This window comes from Pteronotus mesoamericanus, unplaced genomic scaffold (assembly GCF_021234165.1).
Source record: "Pteronotus mesoamericanus isolate MK-2021 breed Mesoamerican mustached bat unplaced genomic scaffold, CSHL_Meso_final contig_2, whole genome shotgun sequence".
Classification (NCBI taxonomy): Eukaryota; Metazoa; Chordata; class Mammalia; order Chiroptera; family Mormoopidae; genus Pteronotus; species Pteronotus mesoamericanus.
This window is the reverse complement of record NW_026555084.1, coordinates 2394061-2410729: the sequence shown is the minus strand read 5'-3', so window position 1 is coordinate 2410729 and position 16669 is coordinate 2394061. Positions and strand designations below refer to the sequence as shown.

At 49.6% G+C, this 16669-nt stretch overlaps 1 protein-coding gene across 2 annotated transcripts in view; it reads right to left on the bottom strand.

Annotated features, from left to right (window-relative positions):
* Positions 1-12269, bottom strand: part of SLIT3 (slit guidance ligand 3) — a 520298-nt gene extending 508029 nt beyond the window's left edge. For both annotated transcript variants that reach the window (XM_054568067.1, XM_054568069.1), the window contains exon 1: positions 11840-12269. In XM_054568067.1, coding sequence (XP_054424042.1) covers positions 11840-12036 — 197 coding nt within the window. In that variant the 5' untranslated portion in view covers positions 12037-12269. The remainder of the gene's footprint in view (positions 1-11839) is intronic.
* Between the last annotated feature and the right edge of the window lie 4400 nt (positions 12270-16669).

Here is a 16669-nt window from a genome sequence, read left to right as displayed (position 1 = left end):
GTACGTCCTCTTGTTTGCCTGCCCCACACCCCAGGCTGGCAGAAGTTCCCTATGGCTCTGGGGCATCTTTGCCGAGGACCAAGTGCTGTGAACGGGCTGAACAGAAAGCAGGGCTGACTTCTCGTGAGGGCAGCTCCCCCTACAAAGCTGGGTCCCCTCCTGTCACGCTCTGAGACCTTCATCTGCCCAGGCGGGCTGAGATCAGTGGCGGGGGGGGGGGGGGGGGGCCCGTAAACCAGATGATCTCCAGAGAGACCTCAAAAGCCTGAAAATCTCTTGGCTAAGGAAGAAAACGAGAGGGGGCGGGGGACAGAACCGAGTGCCATGGCAGAAATTCAGGACTTGTAAGCTGGCAGCGATGGAAAGAAATGTGCCAACTTCTAGTAGGAGATGTAGTGCACATGTTTCTTGGGGCTACTGCAAGCCACACGTCTTCCATTCCAAAGGACCATAGACCCACCTTCCAACACACATGCCTCCATCCCAGGTCTCCGGGCATAAGACAAGGTCTCCAAAGAGAAACTGGGCCACGTGACCCTTCATTCTCAGACCCTTCCCCTCAAAGATGGGTGCCCCCTACTCCTTGGCAAACCCACCCAAACAACAAATTTCTGTCCAAAGCCCCCTCCTTCATTTGCCCTTGGGAACATTCCTACCTGCTTAGTTACAGCTAAGAGAGAAAAATAAGGGAGACAGTGTCCTGTGGTCTAGTTACAGCTGAAACAGCCCAAGAGGGCGAGCTGGCCTCCCAAAGGCAGCCCTGTATCTTGTCATGGCCTCAAAAGCGGCTGCGCTGTGTGTCAGTGTTTATTAAATGCTTCTCAAATAAGGTCACTGTTCTACAGAGTTAGGACTCTAATAAAATACAGAACTGTGTTGTTTGCCAGCTCGCTGCTTTCTCAGAGACAATTGTTCTCAGATTAATATTTTCCCCATGAGTTTTTCTAAAAATTCTATTTCTACTATTTTATTTTTAATGAGGTATGATTTTTTCCTACATGTTTGTACCCCCTGAAAGGGCTAAGCAGAGCTCGCTTTCATCCATGGTTCCTGAGGACTTGGCATCAAATCCTCCATTATCCCAGCATTTTCCCCTCCATCCCATAAACCTCCTCTCTGAACCTAGCCTGGTTGCCCTCGCCTCGTCAGTCGCTTGGAGGGAAGGGACAGCGCAGACTGATTTCCCATTATCCTGAGCTGTTGTGGGTATGAGGACATTTTACTCGCTTATTCTTCACTGTGCCTGGGACACACTGTAGTAAGACCAAAGAGCTCCTTTAAATGACCCCATCCTTCATGGAGCCCCTTCTTTGGTTCTATGTTCTTGGAAACCGATGCTTATTAATTAATCAATAATTATTAACTCATTTAGGCAACAAGTCCTCTAATATCCACCTGGCTGGGTAGCTGACTTGTCTGGTGTGAAGCTATATTTGCATTTGTGAAATACTCACCTTGATACATAAGATTTTGAAGACATGGGTGACTGAGCAAGGCTTTTAAGATCTTTGAGCTTCCTCATCTGTAAATGCCAGATTCTAAGATGAACGCTGATCATCTTTCAGATACAGGATTTAGTGGTTAAAATCAGATATCACTGGTGAACTCATTAAGGTATTTGCTTAGCATTACATTTAGGAGGCATGTGCAGATATCTGATCTCATTTAAACATTGCATCAGTTCTATGAGAGAAGTGTCATTCCTGCCATTCCAAAGATTACAGATGAGACAACCCAGACTCAGAAAGATACTCCTACCATGTCCCACAGTTTAGGGAACAATGATGAAAACCAGGAGTCTGCCTAGGTCTTTTTGCTCATTAAGGTTACATGGAATAGTGCTCTCCACTGGCTCCCATTACTGCTCACAAACCCCACAGAGAAAACAGTTTTCTACCTGCATTCTGGAGTTGAGAAGAGATGGGGAGGAGAAGAAAAGAATGTCAGGAAAGTGCTAGACAGTCCAGAAACTTCAGCAGCACATTTCTGGAGGACAGCTCTCCAATGAAATGAATATCACTGAGCTTTTCAATCACAGAATGATCTGCTCTTTTCTTTGCTTGGGCTGCAGGGGGCTCAGGAGCAGGTCTTAACTCATCAGTCACAGAGACCAGCCCTGGAGTACCCCCGCACACCACCCTGGGCACCATAAAAGGCTTCTGGTGGCCCCGAAGATGAAGCGGGAAGCTGTTTCCAGGACTCAGCCAATAGGCCAGGAGTCTCCAGCTTCCCATGAAGGTCTATGTCACTAAAATCTCCCTGCCATCCAATCTCAGGACCTGAGGCCTAGATGGGGGACATCCAAATTCAGTGACTGAGGCGATGGAGAGCTATATGATGGGCAGGAGAGAGCAAGGAGCCAAGCTGGAAGGGCCAAGGCAGGGGCCGGGGCAGCTCAGGCTCAAGGACAGATGCACAAGATGCGGTAATCCATGGTCAAGCCCACAAACCTCAGATCAGAAGTTCATGGTCTCCGCACCATGCAGACTGACCTAAGTCAGGGCACACACTAATCACAGAGGATGGGGAAGCAAAGAATGGGTGTGCTGAGTAGCAGACAGGAAACAGGGAGGCTGAAAAACTCAAGAGGGAGTCAAGGTGGGCGGTTAAATGTGCTGGCAGACTTTCAGGAACCACAACCCACGTTGCTGCCAAAGCACAGAATGAATCAGGGGTCAGGAACCCAACTGGCATTTCGGACAAGAGAAGGAGTCTGAGCCCACACAAGCAGTGATAAGGCCATGAAAAGTGAAGTCACATGAACTCTGGCCAGGATGCTTCTCATGTACCTTCTGTTTTAGTAGGACCAGATTTCAGCATGGGGGAGCCTGGAGGCCACAGTTGAGAGAACATGTGTGGTGCATCTAACTGGAAAGAAAGGCAATTGCTGTCCAAAGCTAAGCAGATACTTGTGGGGGAAAATACTGGTCAAAAAGGCCCATCAGAACTGCTCTTGGTGGGTTCATCCCCTCAAATTCCAAAACTTTTAAAAATAATAATTAGCCACAGAACCATGATGATATTTCCTCTCAGATTTGACCCTCTGGATTCTGTTCTAAATGGCTTTGTTAGCTACTTCTTCAAGTGCGACTCCAGTCATTTTAAACTGGGCTCATGCCCTTGTAGGTTCCCTGTGACCATGAACATCAGTGACCCTGTACCAGGTTCCCATTGCTACCTATGGGAACCATGTTCAAGCCAACACCACCAACTTTCCCCAACTGGACACAATGGCTCTTCTGCCAGGTGTTCAGAACATCACTGGCTTTCCTGTCCAGTTGCCGTGCATCGAACAGGTGCTTGCCGATTCACCTGGGGCTGATTGTTCTTTCTTCTGGTTGTTTATTGCGACTTGAGTTTGGAAGACAGAGAAAGGTCTGACTTAAAAGATTGGAGAGGAATGGCATGATCATCGGTCGGAACGCAGACCTGAGAGCAGCCTGCGGGATGAACCCTGCCTCACCTGCTCCCACCTGGGGACGTTCCTTCAGCTCCCTGGCGTGGTCCTTCATCTGTACAGTGAGGACCGTGTGAGCTGCTGTCTCATGTGACTGTTGGATCTAAGTGGGGCCATGCCGGTGAAGTGTGGGAGCAGTGCCAGGCACACCGTGGGAGCTGCCCACGGTGGCTGTTGTGGTGGAGGGGGTGGCGGTTTACCGAGATCCGGGGAGGGCCTGCAGGCCTCGGTCCCCCTGCGTCAGCCTCCACCTCATTCCGTCCCAGCACTACTCCAGCCGTAGCCCTGTGCCAAAAGGCACCCAAGATGGTAAAGGAAACCACTGTGGGAAACTGGAGCTCCTCAGATGAGCTCTGCTACTGACGGAAGGGCCCAATTTCTCAGGCTAAAATATTTTCCAATGGAGAATAACACACATACACTCCTACGTGCTCTCTCTCGCTCTCTCTCGCTCTCTCTCTCTCCTGGTGGAGCTTCTGGCACCAGCCTAATAGGTCAAGGATGAAGCTAAAATCATGATGAAAAGGACTATGAAAGACCAAGAGTTTCAAGAAAATTCAACAAACAGAAGAATTAAACATTAATAGGAATTCATTCCAGAAAAAATATGAACAACAGAACCCCAGGGAAAGAAGATGCTATGGGCCAATAAGACCTCAAGATTTTTATCCTTCCCAGCCAGAAAGAAGAGGACAATATATGGGATTGGCCAAAAAGTCCATATGGCTTTTTCTGTAAAACAAAAGACACATTTTTTTTCACCAATACTTTATTGATTTGGATATTTTGAGTATGTTGGCTATCTCCCACTATTGGCTTCTAAGTGGGTAGAGGCCGGGGCTCTGCTAAACATCTTCCGACACATAAGACAGCCCCACAGCAAAGAATTATTTGGCAAAATGTCAATAGTACCAAAAAACTCCACAAACCACTTTTGACACGTTTGATCAGTCACAGCACCTTTTCCATATAGTACACAAATCTTTCTTTCAATTTCAGTTGCATTTTTACCTTTCTTGAAATAATAAAGCATAATATGACAAAAAAAAATGTTGTGAATCGTCCATTTTCAATATTAAAATGGCTGCACAAAAATTCACCAATTTTGATGTGTTTTTTTTTTTTTAATGCATGCTGGTATGACACCTGTCACAATACAATCTAACAAAATTGTTTTTACTGAAGTTAAATAGAACTAAGTGCTACTAGAGCCATTGTATGAAAGAAACATAAGACTTTTTGGCCAATCCAGTGTTTATGGAATCCACACCTCAGACCATAGAGAGACTTTGAAAAAGGCAGAGGGGGCTCTATTGGTTATGTTGACAACCTGGATGAAGAGCCACAGGGCAAGTTCTCTGAAGTTGCAGAGGATCTGGGGAGAGGAGTGGTTAATATGCTAGACAAGAAACTCACAATAGGAAGTGTCCCTGAAAAGCTGATGAAATGGAACTATTTGCCAAAAGTTAATCAGGATAAATGTACAGCACTGTACTTAGACTCCAAAAAGTCAACGGCTCAAGTCTGGGATGAGGGAAAAATAGGATCCACAGCAATGGGGAGGCTGGGGGGGGCATGGGGATGCAGTGGACACCCTGGTCAAAATGAGCCAGGCCAGGGGACAGCTGTCTAATGTGAAAATGTCCCTTTAGCACACACTGATGGAAGTCGAGACAGCAAGAAAGCGGACGGTCTCATCCTAATACAGGAAGAAGGTTGGAACCTATTTAGAGGAAGATAACTAGAAATGGAGAGAGAGCCTGTCTTAGGTTTAACACACGCAGAAGAGTTGAGGCAATTCTAAAAATGCACAGGAGGAAAGAGGATTCTTGGGTAAGTGGGAAGTGAGAAACACAGGAGCAATACGATTTTTGAAATCCTATAATTTTTAAGAAGGATTATACTTGCTCTGTGTAACAACAATCAATGGGAAATACGTTCACCCCCCAAAACAGAGGAAAAAAATGATTCTTAGAACTGTTTTTAAAAATAGAATAAACTGCTTTAGGAAGAACCGAGTTCCTCACCACCGGGTGGAATCAAAGGAGAATGGCCACTTTCTCTGAAATGATGTTGGTGGAAGATCAACATGCACATGGTTGGGAACTGGACAAAAGTACACCTTTCAACCCTGTCAGTCTGTATTTTTCCAAATCAGGCTTCATCTTGAGCATTCTCCGGAAGGACAACTGTAGTTAGTAAGAATTACAATAACGATAATGATAGCAATACTTATGTACTCTGATTCAAGCAGCCCATGTGAGTTAATCCAATACTCACAGCACCCCATGAATAGGGTGTTATTATTACTCCTCACTTTACAAATGAGGAAGCTGAAACCACCCAGCTAGTGAGTGGTAAGCCAGGACCGGAGCCCTGCATGGTGCTGGAGTCCACATAGGTACCCACAGACGTCGTTCCTTTCCCCACCTCCCCATCTGCTCATCACTGAGGATGTTTAATCACATACCTCTTCACAAGTGACCCAGGGAAGGGCTGCGTCAGATAGGACGCTGGCAGCCTGACGACGAAGACCGCGGTGAGCGGGGAGGAAAGTCTATCCCGCGGCAGACCAGCAATACCAGCACTTGCACAACACAATCCAGGTCTTCAGAACAGTGAATTGGGGCTTTCCTATCATGGATAAGCTCTTTCCACCTGGGCAGGGCCGATTTAAATTTTAGGCTGGGGAACAACAAATAATGCAGGGCCCTGAAAAGCCAGCACCTCCGCATCTATCCTATTCAGAATTAGTGGTGGCTCAGAAAAGTTCTCTCAAAAATCTTCCAGGCCTTTTTTGTTTGTTTGTTTGTTTGTTTTCCTTTTCAGCAGTTCTAAAAAGGGTTAGGCCCACCTTACATAATGAGGGTGGAGCACGCTAGTAAATGCAGTTGTTCCAAGTAAAAGCAGTAATGGAGGCAAACAGAGGAAGTCAGTACAAGAGGGTATTTAGGGAAAGACAGGAGGAGTGGGCACTGAAAAAAAAAGGCAGAGCCCAAAATTCCCCATGAAAACCCAACCCCCCAAAATAAATAAATAAACTGCATTCCTTATTTAAATGTACCACAAAGCATCATGCCCATGGCAAAGATATAAACCACTTCAACCTTAATCCCCTCTTTATGGAAGGGAGGCCAACCTGGGCTTAGCCAGAGAGGAGAGGGAGGAAGCCAGGCACGAGGGGGCGGGGCACAGCCTACGTACAGGCAAGGAACTTACCCCCACGGGACGCAGTTAGCACGGGCATCTCTCAAGCCTTCCAGCTGAATGCAGCCCGAGGTGCAGAGATGGAAATTAACAGCCATGGCCACTATCATTAAGAGTTTGTGGAGTAACTGTGGGCCAGGCGCTGTATTAAGCACTTCCTGTACATTATTTCATTTAATCCTCCCCAAGAGGAACGTTTACCAAGCACACTCAAGAGAAAGCAAGCAAGAGAAAGGAACCGGACTGGTGAGACGCTGTGCTGAGTGCACTCCATGGCCTGCCCTGGGCCACATGCGCCACATTGCAACAGGGCCGGTGCGGTCATCACCCCTGTATTACAGGCATGGAAATGCGGTGCCAAGGCATTAAACAGGCTGCAGCCCGGAGTGGAGTCACTGCCCAGGATACAAGAGCAAAGATGTGACAGAGCCAGAATCCAAACCAGAGCCATCTCCAAGAGCCCACTCCTGAACCACTGGGCGTGGGGCTCTGAAACCTTCTTGTCACAGCCCATGTAGCTGACAAAAAAGGTTCCTCAATTCTCAGACCCACCGTTCACACTTCCCACGGAGAGAGAACTCAGTGACAACAAATGGAACTGGAAAGAAATAATGTAACGTCAAAATGGCAAAAATGCAGAAATAATATAAGGCCCAGATGATTGGCAAAAGCAACACAATAATGATCCTACAAATACATCAATTAATACAAGAGCAGCAATCAAAAACCACAGAGAGTGCTGGATGATGCTGAAGAGTCCCTGATTAGAAAGTCCTAGGATTTAAGTGCTCAGGATTTCTAGCTCTTTTCATGGGCATGTGCACAGTAGGAGTTTTGTAAGGTTGCTAAGCAATGCCTGGCAACCAGACTCTAGGGTGAGTCATTCACAAGGAGTCCTTGGTAACTCTAGTAAGGAAATAATTTTAGCTCATGAGAGCCAAATTTTAGAAACGCTTAATAACTCATGAGTTACAATAACTAGTAAGTTGTCCTTAGCCATCCATAAAAATACCAATCTATAATTGCCTCTCTTTCACTTGTAAGAATGAAAGTCATCATTCATTTAGTCAACACATATTTGTTGAAAACCTAGTATATGACAGGCACTGTTCTAGATACCAGGGAAGGGCCATAAATGGAAAACCATTAAGACTTTGCTAGAATTCTACTTTCCAGAAAAAAGAGGCTCAGAGGGGTAAAGCGGCCGGTTCAGAGTTGCAAAGCACTAGCTTCCCTGAAAGGCCGCATGGCCACAGCTGACTCAGAGAGGCCCTGTGATTCGCCCACTTGCCCCGGCCCACTGAGCTGGCCCCAAAGGCTGGGAACACCAGGACGCAGGGCTTGGCTGTTGAGCATCTTGGAAAGTCTCCCACTTGACCTTGGGACCTCTGTGGTCAAGTGAGGGAAAGCCTATGACACGGTGTGGGTTTTTATTGGACCCAACCACTGGCGAAGCTCGCCGTCATCTGGAGTGATGGAGAAAATTAAGTTACCACATTCTCACGTTTCAGCCTTTCGCCCGTTTTCCTTCGCAAACAGGAAATGTTTATTTAAATACAGCAGTCTCCAGCATGTCCCGGAGCCAAGTGAAAAACCAAAGATGTCCACTCTTGCCCCACTCTGCTGTTCAGGCCACCACCTCGCTACGGGTGCGAAGCGGGCCCCTGCCTGCCTTTAGGCAGGATGGGGAGGAGGGGCCCCGCCTGAGAGTTCATTTTCATCTGTCTCCTCTTTTCCAGGCTGAGATTGTGGTTGGAGAAGAATTACATCTGTGGGCTCCTTTTGTACTCAGAAGGGTAAATGCAACATCTGTTTACTCTGTGCTCTGTGGTAAATGTTTTGTTTCAGACACCGCCATTCACTTCCTCCCCTCCTGTCCTCTATCTTTGCTGCACGGATAATAAATTACACTAAATTCTCCTCTGCGTTTATTTGGCTTTCTTGTGGATGTCACCTCCTCGTGGAGGGGAACAAATTGTCAGGAGTTTATAAACAGCAGAGAGTTTCTCTTTCTGTGAGATGTGCTGACACTGTGGAGAAAAAGCTGGAACGCAGACCCCCAACTCGGATAGCAGCTTAATTATGAACAATTCAACAGGCCCCATTCCAGGCCCGAAGCAAAGTGCAAATGGCGACCACATTAGCCCCGCTCAGGTTTTCCGTAATGGCATGCCATGAGCAGACAAGGCCTCAGAACTCAGAAACGCCCAGAGAAACACACACACGCCCCCTCCAGAAAGCCCCTTTGGGAGGCAGAGCAGCAGGAATGAAAAAGGGAGAAAATGCTTCTTCTTTGTTATGAAACGCAACGTAAACATCAGAAAAGTGGATTTTAGAAAGGTCCCCTGCGTCTGACAGCAATGCTGACAGAATGTATGCCCCATGAAACACAGCGCCCTGCGCAGTTTAAAGGGCTCACTAAAGGAAGTTCCCTTCTCCTATCCTTTGCTTACATTCTTTAAACTGAATTGCTGGCTTTTTTTTTTTCTGTGTATGCAATGATTTTATACACAGTTACTGGAAGGCAGTAGAGGCCCAAGTAATGTTTGTTGAATGAAAGAAGGAAGGAATGAGAAATTCCTCCCTTAAAGAAATCCTTTGCAGAGACATGCCAAATACCCCCACCCCCAAAGGTCTGCAGACTTAAACTGTTACGTCTGAGCTGACTGAGAGAGAGTGCGGGGTGGTGAGGGAAGACCGGGGCCTGCGGCTCACCCTCGCGTTCATCCTGGCCCGGCTTGCTCCTGAGGGCTGCCCCCCGCCCACCCTGAGAGGAGAGAGCTGAGAACAAGGGCCAGCCTGGCAGTGGCATCGCCCCTCTGCGCCCCAGCCAAAGTGGCACCAGTGACCAGAACCAAGGCAGCGGAGAGTCAGGTATTCCAAAGCACCTCCTACTCTGCCAGTGCCTTCCAGCGCCCAGGACTCCAGCAGGGCTCAGGGGAATGCCCCGGACTCCAGTCTCTGCCCAGTTTCTGCAGCTGTGGAGCAGGCATAAACCCAGAGCTGAGCCGTCTGTGTCTCCCGGGGTGGCACACTCACTGTAGTGCTGTGCCCACAGCTTGTGAAGATGTCCTACATGCCGGGAGGAGAGGGGCCCACTCTCTTTGGTTTCTCAAACATGCAACCTGTTTTTGAAGTAGTCTCAACCAGGAGATCTAATGTCAAAGTACACTGAGTGTCATAAGGCATACTCGAAGCAGCAGCAGCAGCTGCCTATTCTAAGCCCCAAGCCCAGCCAGAACCCGCCCCGGACCTTCTGTTTATAGTTCTCGGCCCAGGCTGACTCTGGTTCCAAGGACACCCAGCAGAGCAGTAGGAGGTTTGGGCTCAGGACCCAGACACACTCGGATTCGAACACTTAACTAGCTACATGACCTTGGCAAATGACAAGATGGCTTAACTGTAAAGTGAAATAATAAGCATTACCTATGCAATTAATAAGACTGTTGTAGAGATTCGATGAGATAGCACATGTAAACAAATTGAGGCAGGAAAAGTATTCATTAAACATTAGCTACAGTTATTATTTCACTAACTCTGGCAGGCCCTGGTGTGAGGAGCGAGGGGAGTTTCTAAGTTTTAGTTATCCAAAAGTACCACTACGACCACTTTTTCGCTGGTATGATAAAACATAGTTTGTTCTATCTTAAGTTGTGAAAACCTGGATTCTGGTCCTTTTATTGCCATCAACTTAGGGTGTGACCTTGGGCAAATCATTTCTCATCTCTGAGTCTTGTTTTCTGTAGGTGTTCATGAAGGTTAAGCTCTAACCCTCTAGAACTGCATGGTTCAACCCCACAGAGTAATCATTGCAGGTGTGTGTGTGTGTGTGTGTGTGTGTGTGTGTGTAGGGGGGCAGGTGGGGGTGTGTTTTGTGTGTGTGTGTGTGTGTGTGTGTGTAGGGGGGCAGGTGGGGGTGTGTTTTCTGCCAAAGGAAAGCTTCAGGAAAAAGGAAGGCAGTTGCATTGTGTCTCCGCCCAGGGATATATAAAGAAGAGACAAAATGAGGTGACAGGAGGTGAGGAACAGGAATGACACGCTCCAGGACGATTCATCTCAGACTCGTCGCTCATCTCTTCCAGCCCAAAGTCCAGAAGGCAGAGTGGAAGCCCCATGCACCTACCCCAAACACACGTGGGGAAGGCGGAGGGAGGGAGAGCGAGAGGTGGAGCAGGCTACCGCAGCAGAGCAAGCCCTCACCCACCCACTTCTGGGCTGTGTTCCCAGGCCAGGTCCAACCCCCTCCACCCTTCCTCCCTCCTTCCCCACTCCCCAACTGCAGGCTAGGAAGAGCCCACCCTGAGTCCAAGTTTTGAATTTGGTCCGAGGTTCAAAATGATAAATGTTTCCAAAACGTTGACATATGAAATGTAAATATTTGGTTGCACAATTGGGGTTAAAAAGAGGGTCAATCCACCCCACTCTCCAAGCGCCTCTCTTCCTGCTGCCAAGCCCAGGATCCGAGGCTGAGTGCGGTTTATAAGATTATAGCGCTCGGTCTCATTTAAAGGGCTGTCAGCATTTCCCTTCTCCAGCCTTTTTGGGGAGGCATTTATAACCGAGCCATAAAAAGAGCACCCGGGTTGCAACTCGGCATCTCCGAGGCTGCACTCCAGGCAAGGCGGGTTTTGCGAGCACCCACTCTGAATTCGTTTGGTTCCTCAGAAGTTAGACCTTCACACACGCTCTCAACTTTCCTCGCAAGGGCAGCCAGCGAGCGGCCGGCCCACTCTGATCTCCAAGCGGGTCGCAGTCTCCGGCCCTCTCTTCTGTCTCCGCGCCCTGACGTCCCATCACCCTTCGGCTTTCTCCTCCGCCCCTCAATACTGAGCGCGGACCCCTCACTCTCACCCTAAGATCTCCTAGGCGGCAATATTCTCTTCTCTGTCCCTTGCCAGCGTTCTGCTTGGAAGCTGTCAGCGGGCCCTGCGTCTGGAGCCCTCAACCCAGGACAGGCACGGCTCTTCGCCCATCGCACGGGGCTTCGAGACCGCTCTCCCCAGACCTGCCCAAAGCCACAGACCCCTAAGTCAGAGAGTGAAGGATCCCATTCCGGAGCGAGTGAGAGCAGACTGCATAGAGTATAGCCAAGGGAAAAGGCAGGATCTGGCTCTTGGGGGCCCCTCTGTGGGACCCAGGTGGGTGGCCCGGGTAGGGCGGGGCAGGGGTACTCACAGGCGCTCGGTGTTTCGGGGGATGCCCCGGGGAACGGCCCGGAGGCCCAGCCCGTGGCAGTCCACGCTGGCGGCGGAGCAGGTACACTTGGTAGGGCAGGCTGCGGCGGGGGGCCCGTTCAGGACGCTCGCCAGCGCCAAGGCCAGCGCCAGGCGGGCGCGCACGGTGGCGCCGGCTCCTGTCCGCCCGGGGGCCATGGTTTGCAGGGGCCCGCGCCCGGAGGAGGCTACCTCGGCGGGGCAAGACGCGTAGAGCCCGGGGAGGCGCTGGGGAGTACGGACGGGCCTGGGGAGCGGGCGGCGGAGTTGGCGCGGAGGAGGAGCGAGCTCGGCGCTCAGGCGCACGGGGCGCGGGCGGAGCGGGGCGCGCCGAGCGGCGGCGACGGCAGCAGCTCCATCGGAGGGGCTGGCGCTGCCCCGCTGCGCATCGCTCGGAGTGCCCAGGTGCTGAGCGCCCCCTGGCCCCGATGGCCCGCGGTCCGGGGTGCGGGCCGGTTCTGGGACCTGGGGCGAGCGCAGTGGGGCACAGCGCCCAGGGAGGTCCGCCTTGGGGCTGGGCTCGGGAGCGCGGCGGCGGCGGCAGGGGCACGGGGCGGCCGGGTGAGCTGGCCGGCGCTCGCTCTCTCCATTCACTGAGCAGGGCAGACACCAGAGACGCGGGGCCCACCCCTCAACCCCCCCTCAAAAAAACGCAAGCTCCGCCTCCCATTGGCTGCGCCGCGCGTCATGTCGACTAAGTTGGGAACTTTGCTGGAGCGACTGAAGCCTGGAGGGAGGAGGCAGCAGAGGAGGGAGAGGGTTGCGATCAAGAAAGGAAAGGGGCTCGGCCGCTCTCAATTCTGGGTAGGGACCCAGAATTGAGACTCATTCACCAAGGACGACTTGGACTGGTGGCACTTTTTCTTTATTCTGGCACTGAGCTAGGCACTTTGCTCATATTCTTTCCTTTGGTCCCAACGCTATCCCGCAAGGGGGCATTTAAATATCCTCATTTTATGTTAAAAAAAAAAAAAAAGAAAGAAAGAAAGAAAGAAAGAAAGAAAGAAAAACCCTCAGCGAAGTGACTTGCCGGAGGTCACACAGCTATTAGGAACCCCAAACCGCGGCACTCTCTAATTCAGCCACGTTTTTACATCACAGTCTATCAAAGCTGCACCCCTACCTCATCCACATAGAGCCTCAAAGATCCTGCCTAATCTTGGCAAAGAGCCATGACCTATTCCTAAGGGACCTACTGTATTGATACTAATGTACCCCACTGTCAGACGGGTCAGAGCCTATGGCTGTCCGTGTTGTTCAGGTCGCTGAAGGCAAACCCTATCCTGCGCCAGTCCTGCCTGCCCTGCTTTGCCTGCTGGGCTGCTACCGGTAGTGATAATCGGGACTCGGCCCCTTGGGTTCCCAATGGTGTGTTCATCGTCCTTGTACCTCAACTCAGACGCACGGGGCGCGGGCGGAGCGGGGTGCACCGAGTGCAGGGTGGCCCTGGGACAATCATGTCACCTCTGAGCTTTCCTCAAGGCAAGGGAGCCACAGACCTGTCAGGCCCACCTCACTGGATTGCTTGGAGCATCAAAGAAGAAAAAGTGTTTTGCAAAACAGTTATTTGCATGGGAGACAGCACTTTGCCTCCAGTGCTTTCCCACTTCAGTGCCTGCTCTAAATTCGCCAGGTCTGAGCTTTTCCAGATGCTGCTGAGGAGGAGCTCACGTGTTAGAGGCTCCATAAATACTTTCAAGAATGATTTTGTTTGTTTGTTTGGAGGCAGAGAGCAGGAACGGGAGGAAGTCTTGCCCAGACTTCCTTGAGGTCTGCTCACACTGGAAAAGTCTGAATGGGCCCTGCACAGACACACATTCACACACATGCTTACAGACACTCAGGCTTACGGACTCAAGCCCATAAACACACTCATACTCAATCATACACACGCGCACATGCATTCTCAGAACGCAAACCCAGCATCACAGGTACCACGACGGCAACTGTACCACTGAGAACGCTTCCCTTTTATTCATAAAAATGCTATTCTTATTCCTTCTAGCTCATTTTCCTTAAGGAAACTTTCAACTACCTTACTTAGCCACATCCTGTGAATATGCAGCAGAGGTGCAGATTTTATTTTATTGTACTTAGCAGACTTTCAAAGTCTTCATTCCAGGCACCCAATTGTACGTATGTGTACACACACATAGACACATGCACACTTCAGCCTCCATCATTCATAAACACACTGGGTGCAATTTACTGCTGTTATTCTTGGGAGCAGCTTTCTGTATAGATGCTGTTGTGATCGCCCTCTGGTGGCCACAGAGGTCTTCAGTCCTCTGGTCCTTGGGATGACTTCAGCATTTAAGGACTCTAGACATCATTTCCTCTGAAGTTTCCTTCAAACTTTGAACCAATTTAGAGTCAGGTCTGGGGCAGAAGAGAGGACTGGGCAAAGCCCAAACGGCACACAAGCATCTCAGACTCTCTGGAGCAGAAAAGAATAGGGTTTTCCTTCTTGTTTTCCCCAAATGCACACTAGAGCATGCTTTGCAACCTGTTCAGGCTGGGCCTGGGTCTGTGCTCTGAGCACAGCAGAAGGAGAAGGTTGTGTTTTCATTTAGGCTGCGGGAGGGCTGCAGGAACCTGACTAGATCTTTAAGTGATTTGTAGGCATTCAGACACACTTTTCCCTGGGAGATCAGTCATCCCCAAAGAAGCAGCAAGTGTCAGAAACAGGAGGGATACAGGACGGTGGCTCCGTAGGATTAGGGACTATTTGGGCTGGGACAACCTTAGAACCCAGCATTTCTGCAAGTGCGTTCTGACAACTACTAGTTCCACATGTTTCTTCATGGGTTACTCATTGGGTGGGGGCAGTTTCCTGGGGGCAAAAGCAGAATAAGAAAAGCTGCTCACTTCCACCTGTCTTGGAGATCTGCATCACAGAGGAGTGAGTTTAAGACCCTGAGAAGTCCTGCGATAAGGAAACTGGCTTATGATTTGCTTCACCTAGTTTTCCAGGATAGCTGGCACCTTTCCACGTAAACTTAAAATTCTTCTGAAATTTTTGGAGAACCCTCTCTCTCTATATATTTCAATCCTGTATTTACTAAGATGGAAACTGGGTCTCAGAGAGGGAAGGGTGCTGGAACAAGGCCACCCACCTAATTAGTGAGAGCACCAGGCCCAGGACACAGGGCTCTGCCCACTGTCTCCCACTGGTTCTGGGGCACCTGCAGACTGTGCCAGCCTCCCTGTGGGAGAGTCACCCACCCTGGAGAACTCTGGGTAAGCCCTTGGGCGGTCAGGCTGCTGGGTGGGACTTTTTTATGTCTAAGGCCGTCAGATGCCTTTTGTACTCTGTGGCGTGATCTTTCAGAGTTCCACATGAGCCTCCAAGACCAACTTTTAGATTTTCCTCTCTTTTCCATAGGCTGCTCAAAGCAAACTGCCCACTGTTCCCTCAGGAAAACCCCTTTCAAACCCTCTCCTCCACCTGTTTTCTATCTCTCAGTAAAAGGCACCACCATCCACGTGGCCACATTAATCAGTTGAGGTTTTCTCGTACAGCAACAGAAAAAAAACTAATTGAAATTTTAAAACGCTTTTAAAGGAGGCCTTTGGGTAGCATACAAAATGTAATGGAAAAAAAAAACCTAAGAAGGAGGCTTTAAAAAAAGACAGGAACCAAGGCAGGGTCTAGGTGCCAAGCCCAAGATTTCCCAACGCCCAGCTGGGAAAGACTGAATGGCCTGGCTTAGGCCACATGATCACGGTCTTGGCCAGAGAAGACAAGAGCCTATGGGTGACAGCTCCATGGAAACTGCACTCAGCTGGCCAGGTAGGAGCCGTGCTCTCAAAGGAAAACAGGGGAGCTGTCGGCTGAAAAAGGAGGGGACGAGGAGAAGGTAAAGTGGCACCAAAGCGTCTTTCCCATCTCGCACCACAGCCATTCAGTCCCCTCAGTCCTGTTCATGCTCCCCCATGATTGTCTCTTGAATCTCTCTCTCTCCATTCAGGGGCCTCCTGCGATTGCTCAGATCCTGCATGCACGGCCATCGCTCACATGGCGCCTGCCCCAGTTCTCTAACTCTTTTGTCCCACCAATCCATCCTTTACCCTGATGATCAAGGGGTTTTTCTAAAATGCAAACCTGACGGTGCAATCTTGAACTTGGAAGCAGATTTCTGCCCCTACCACCTCATCTCCCACTGGTGCCTCTCACCCACTCAGCGTCTCCCTTGGATCATCCTGCTCTGCCCTTTCTGACCTGCCTAGCCCAGACCAAGTTTGGCTGTCGATTTCTCCAGGAAACCTCACTAGTCCAGACTTTTCCGTTCTCAAGGGTGGTGGCTCTCTATAATCCATTTATTCCAACATTTTATTATATAGATTTCAAGCATACAGAGATGTCTAATCCATTTTTGCATGCTTGATTCCTAATATTACTTGGTCTTTCACTCCAGCCATGTAATTGTGATTCAGAATTTTCTTACTTTTACATGATCTTGCTTCCATCAAGACAGTGATTTTCTGGGGGTGAGCATGTGACTGAAATGAGCCCATCAGAATCTTCCTCAGGAGTTTTCTGACTGGACCTGGAGAAAGAGATCTAGTCCCTCTGTGGTTGTAAAGCTGGAACATATGAAAACAGGAGTGATTGCCATGTTTGCAGCTGTGTGGTCCAAACTGGTACAGCAGAGGGCATTTGGCCCGTTTTTCAGAAGTGTGAGTGGCATCTAGCTTAATTTAGCAATCAAAGAACCATTTATTGATCATTTCATATATGCCCAGGAGAAGACACAGCTCACAGCTGCCAATCATCCAATTAAGATATAGG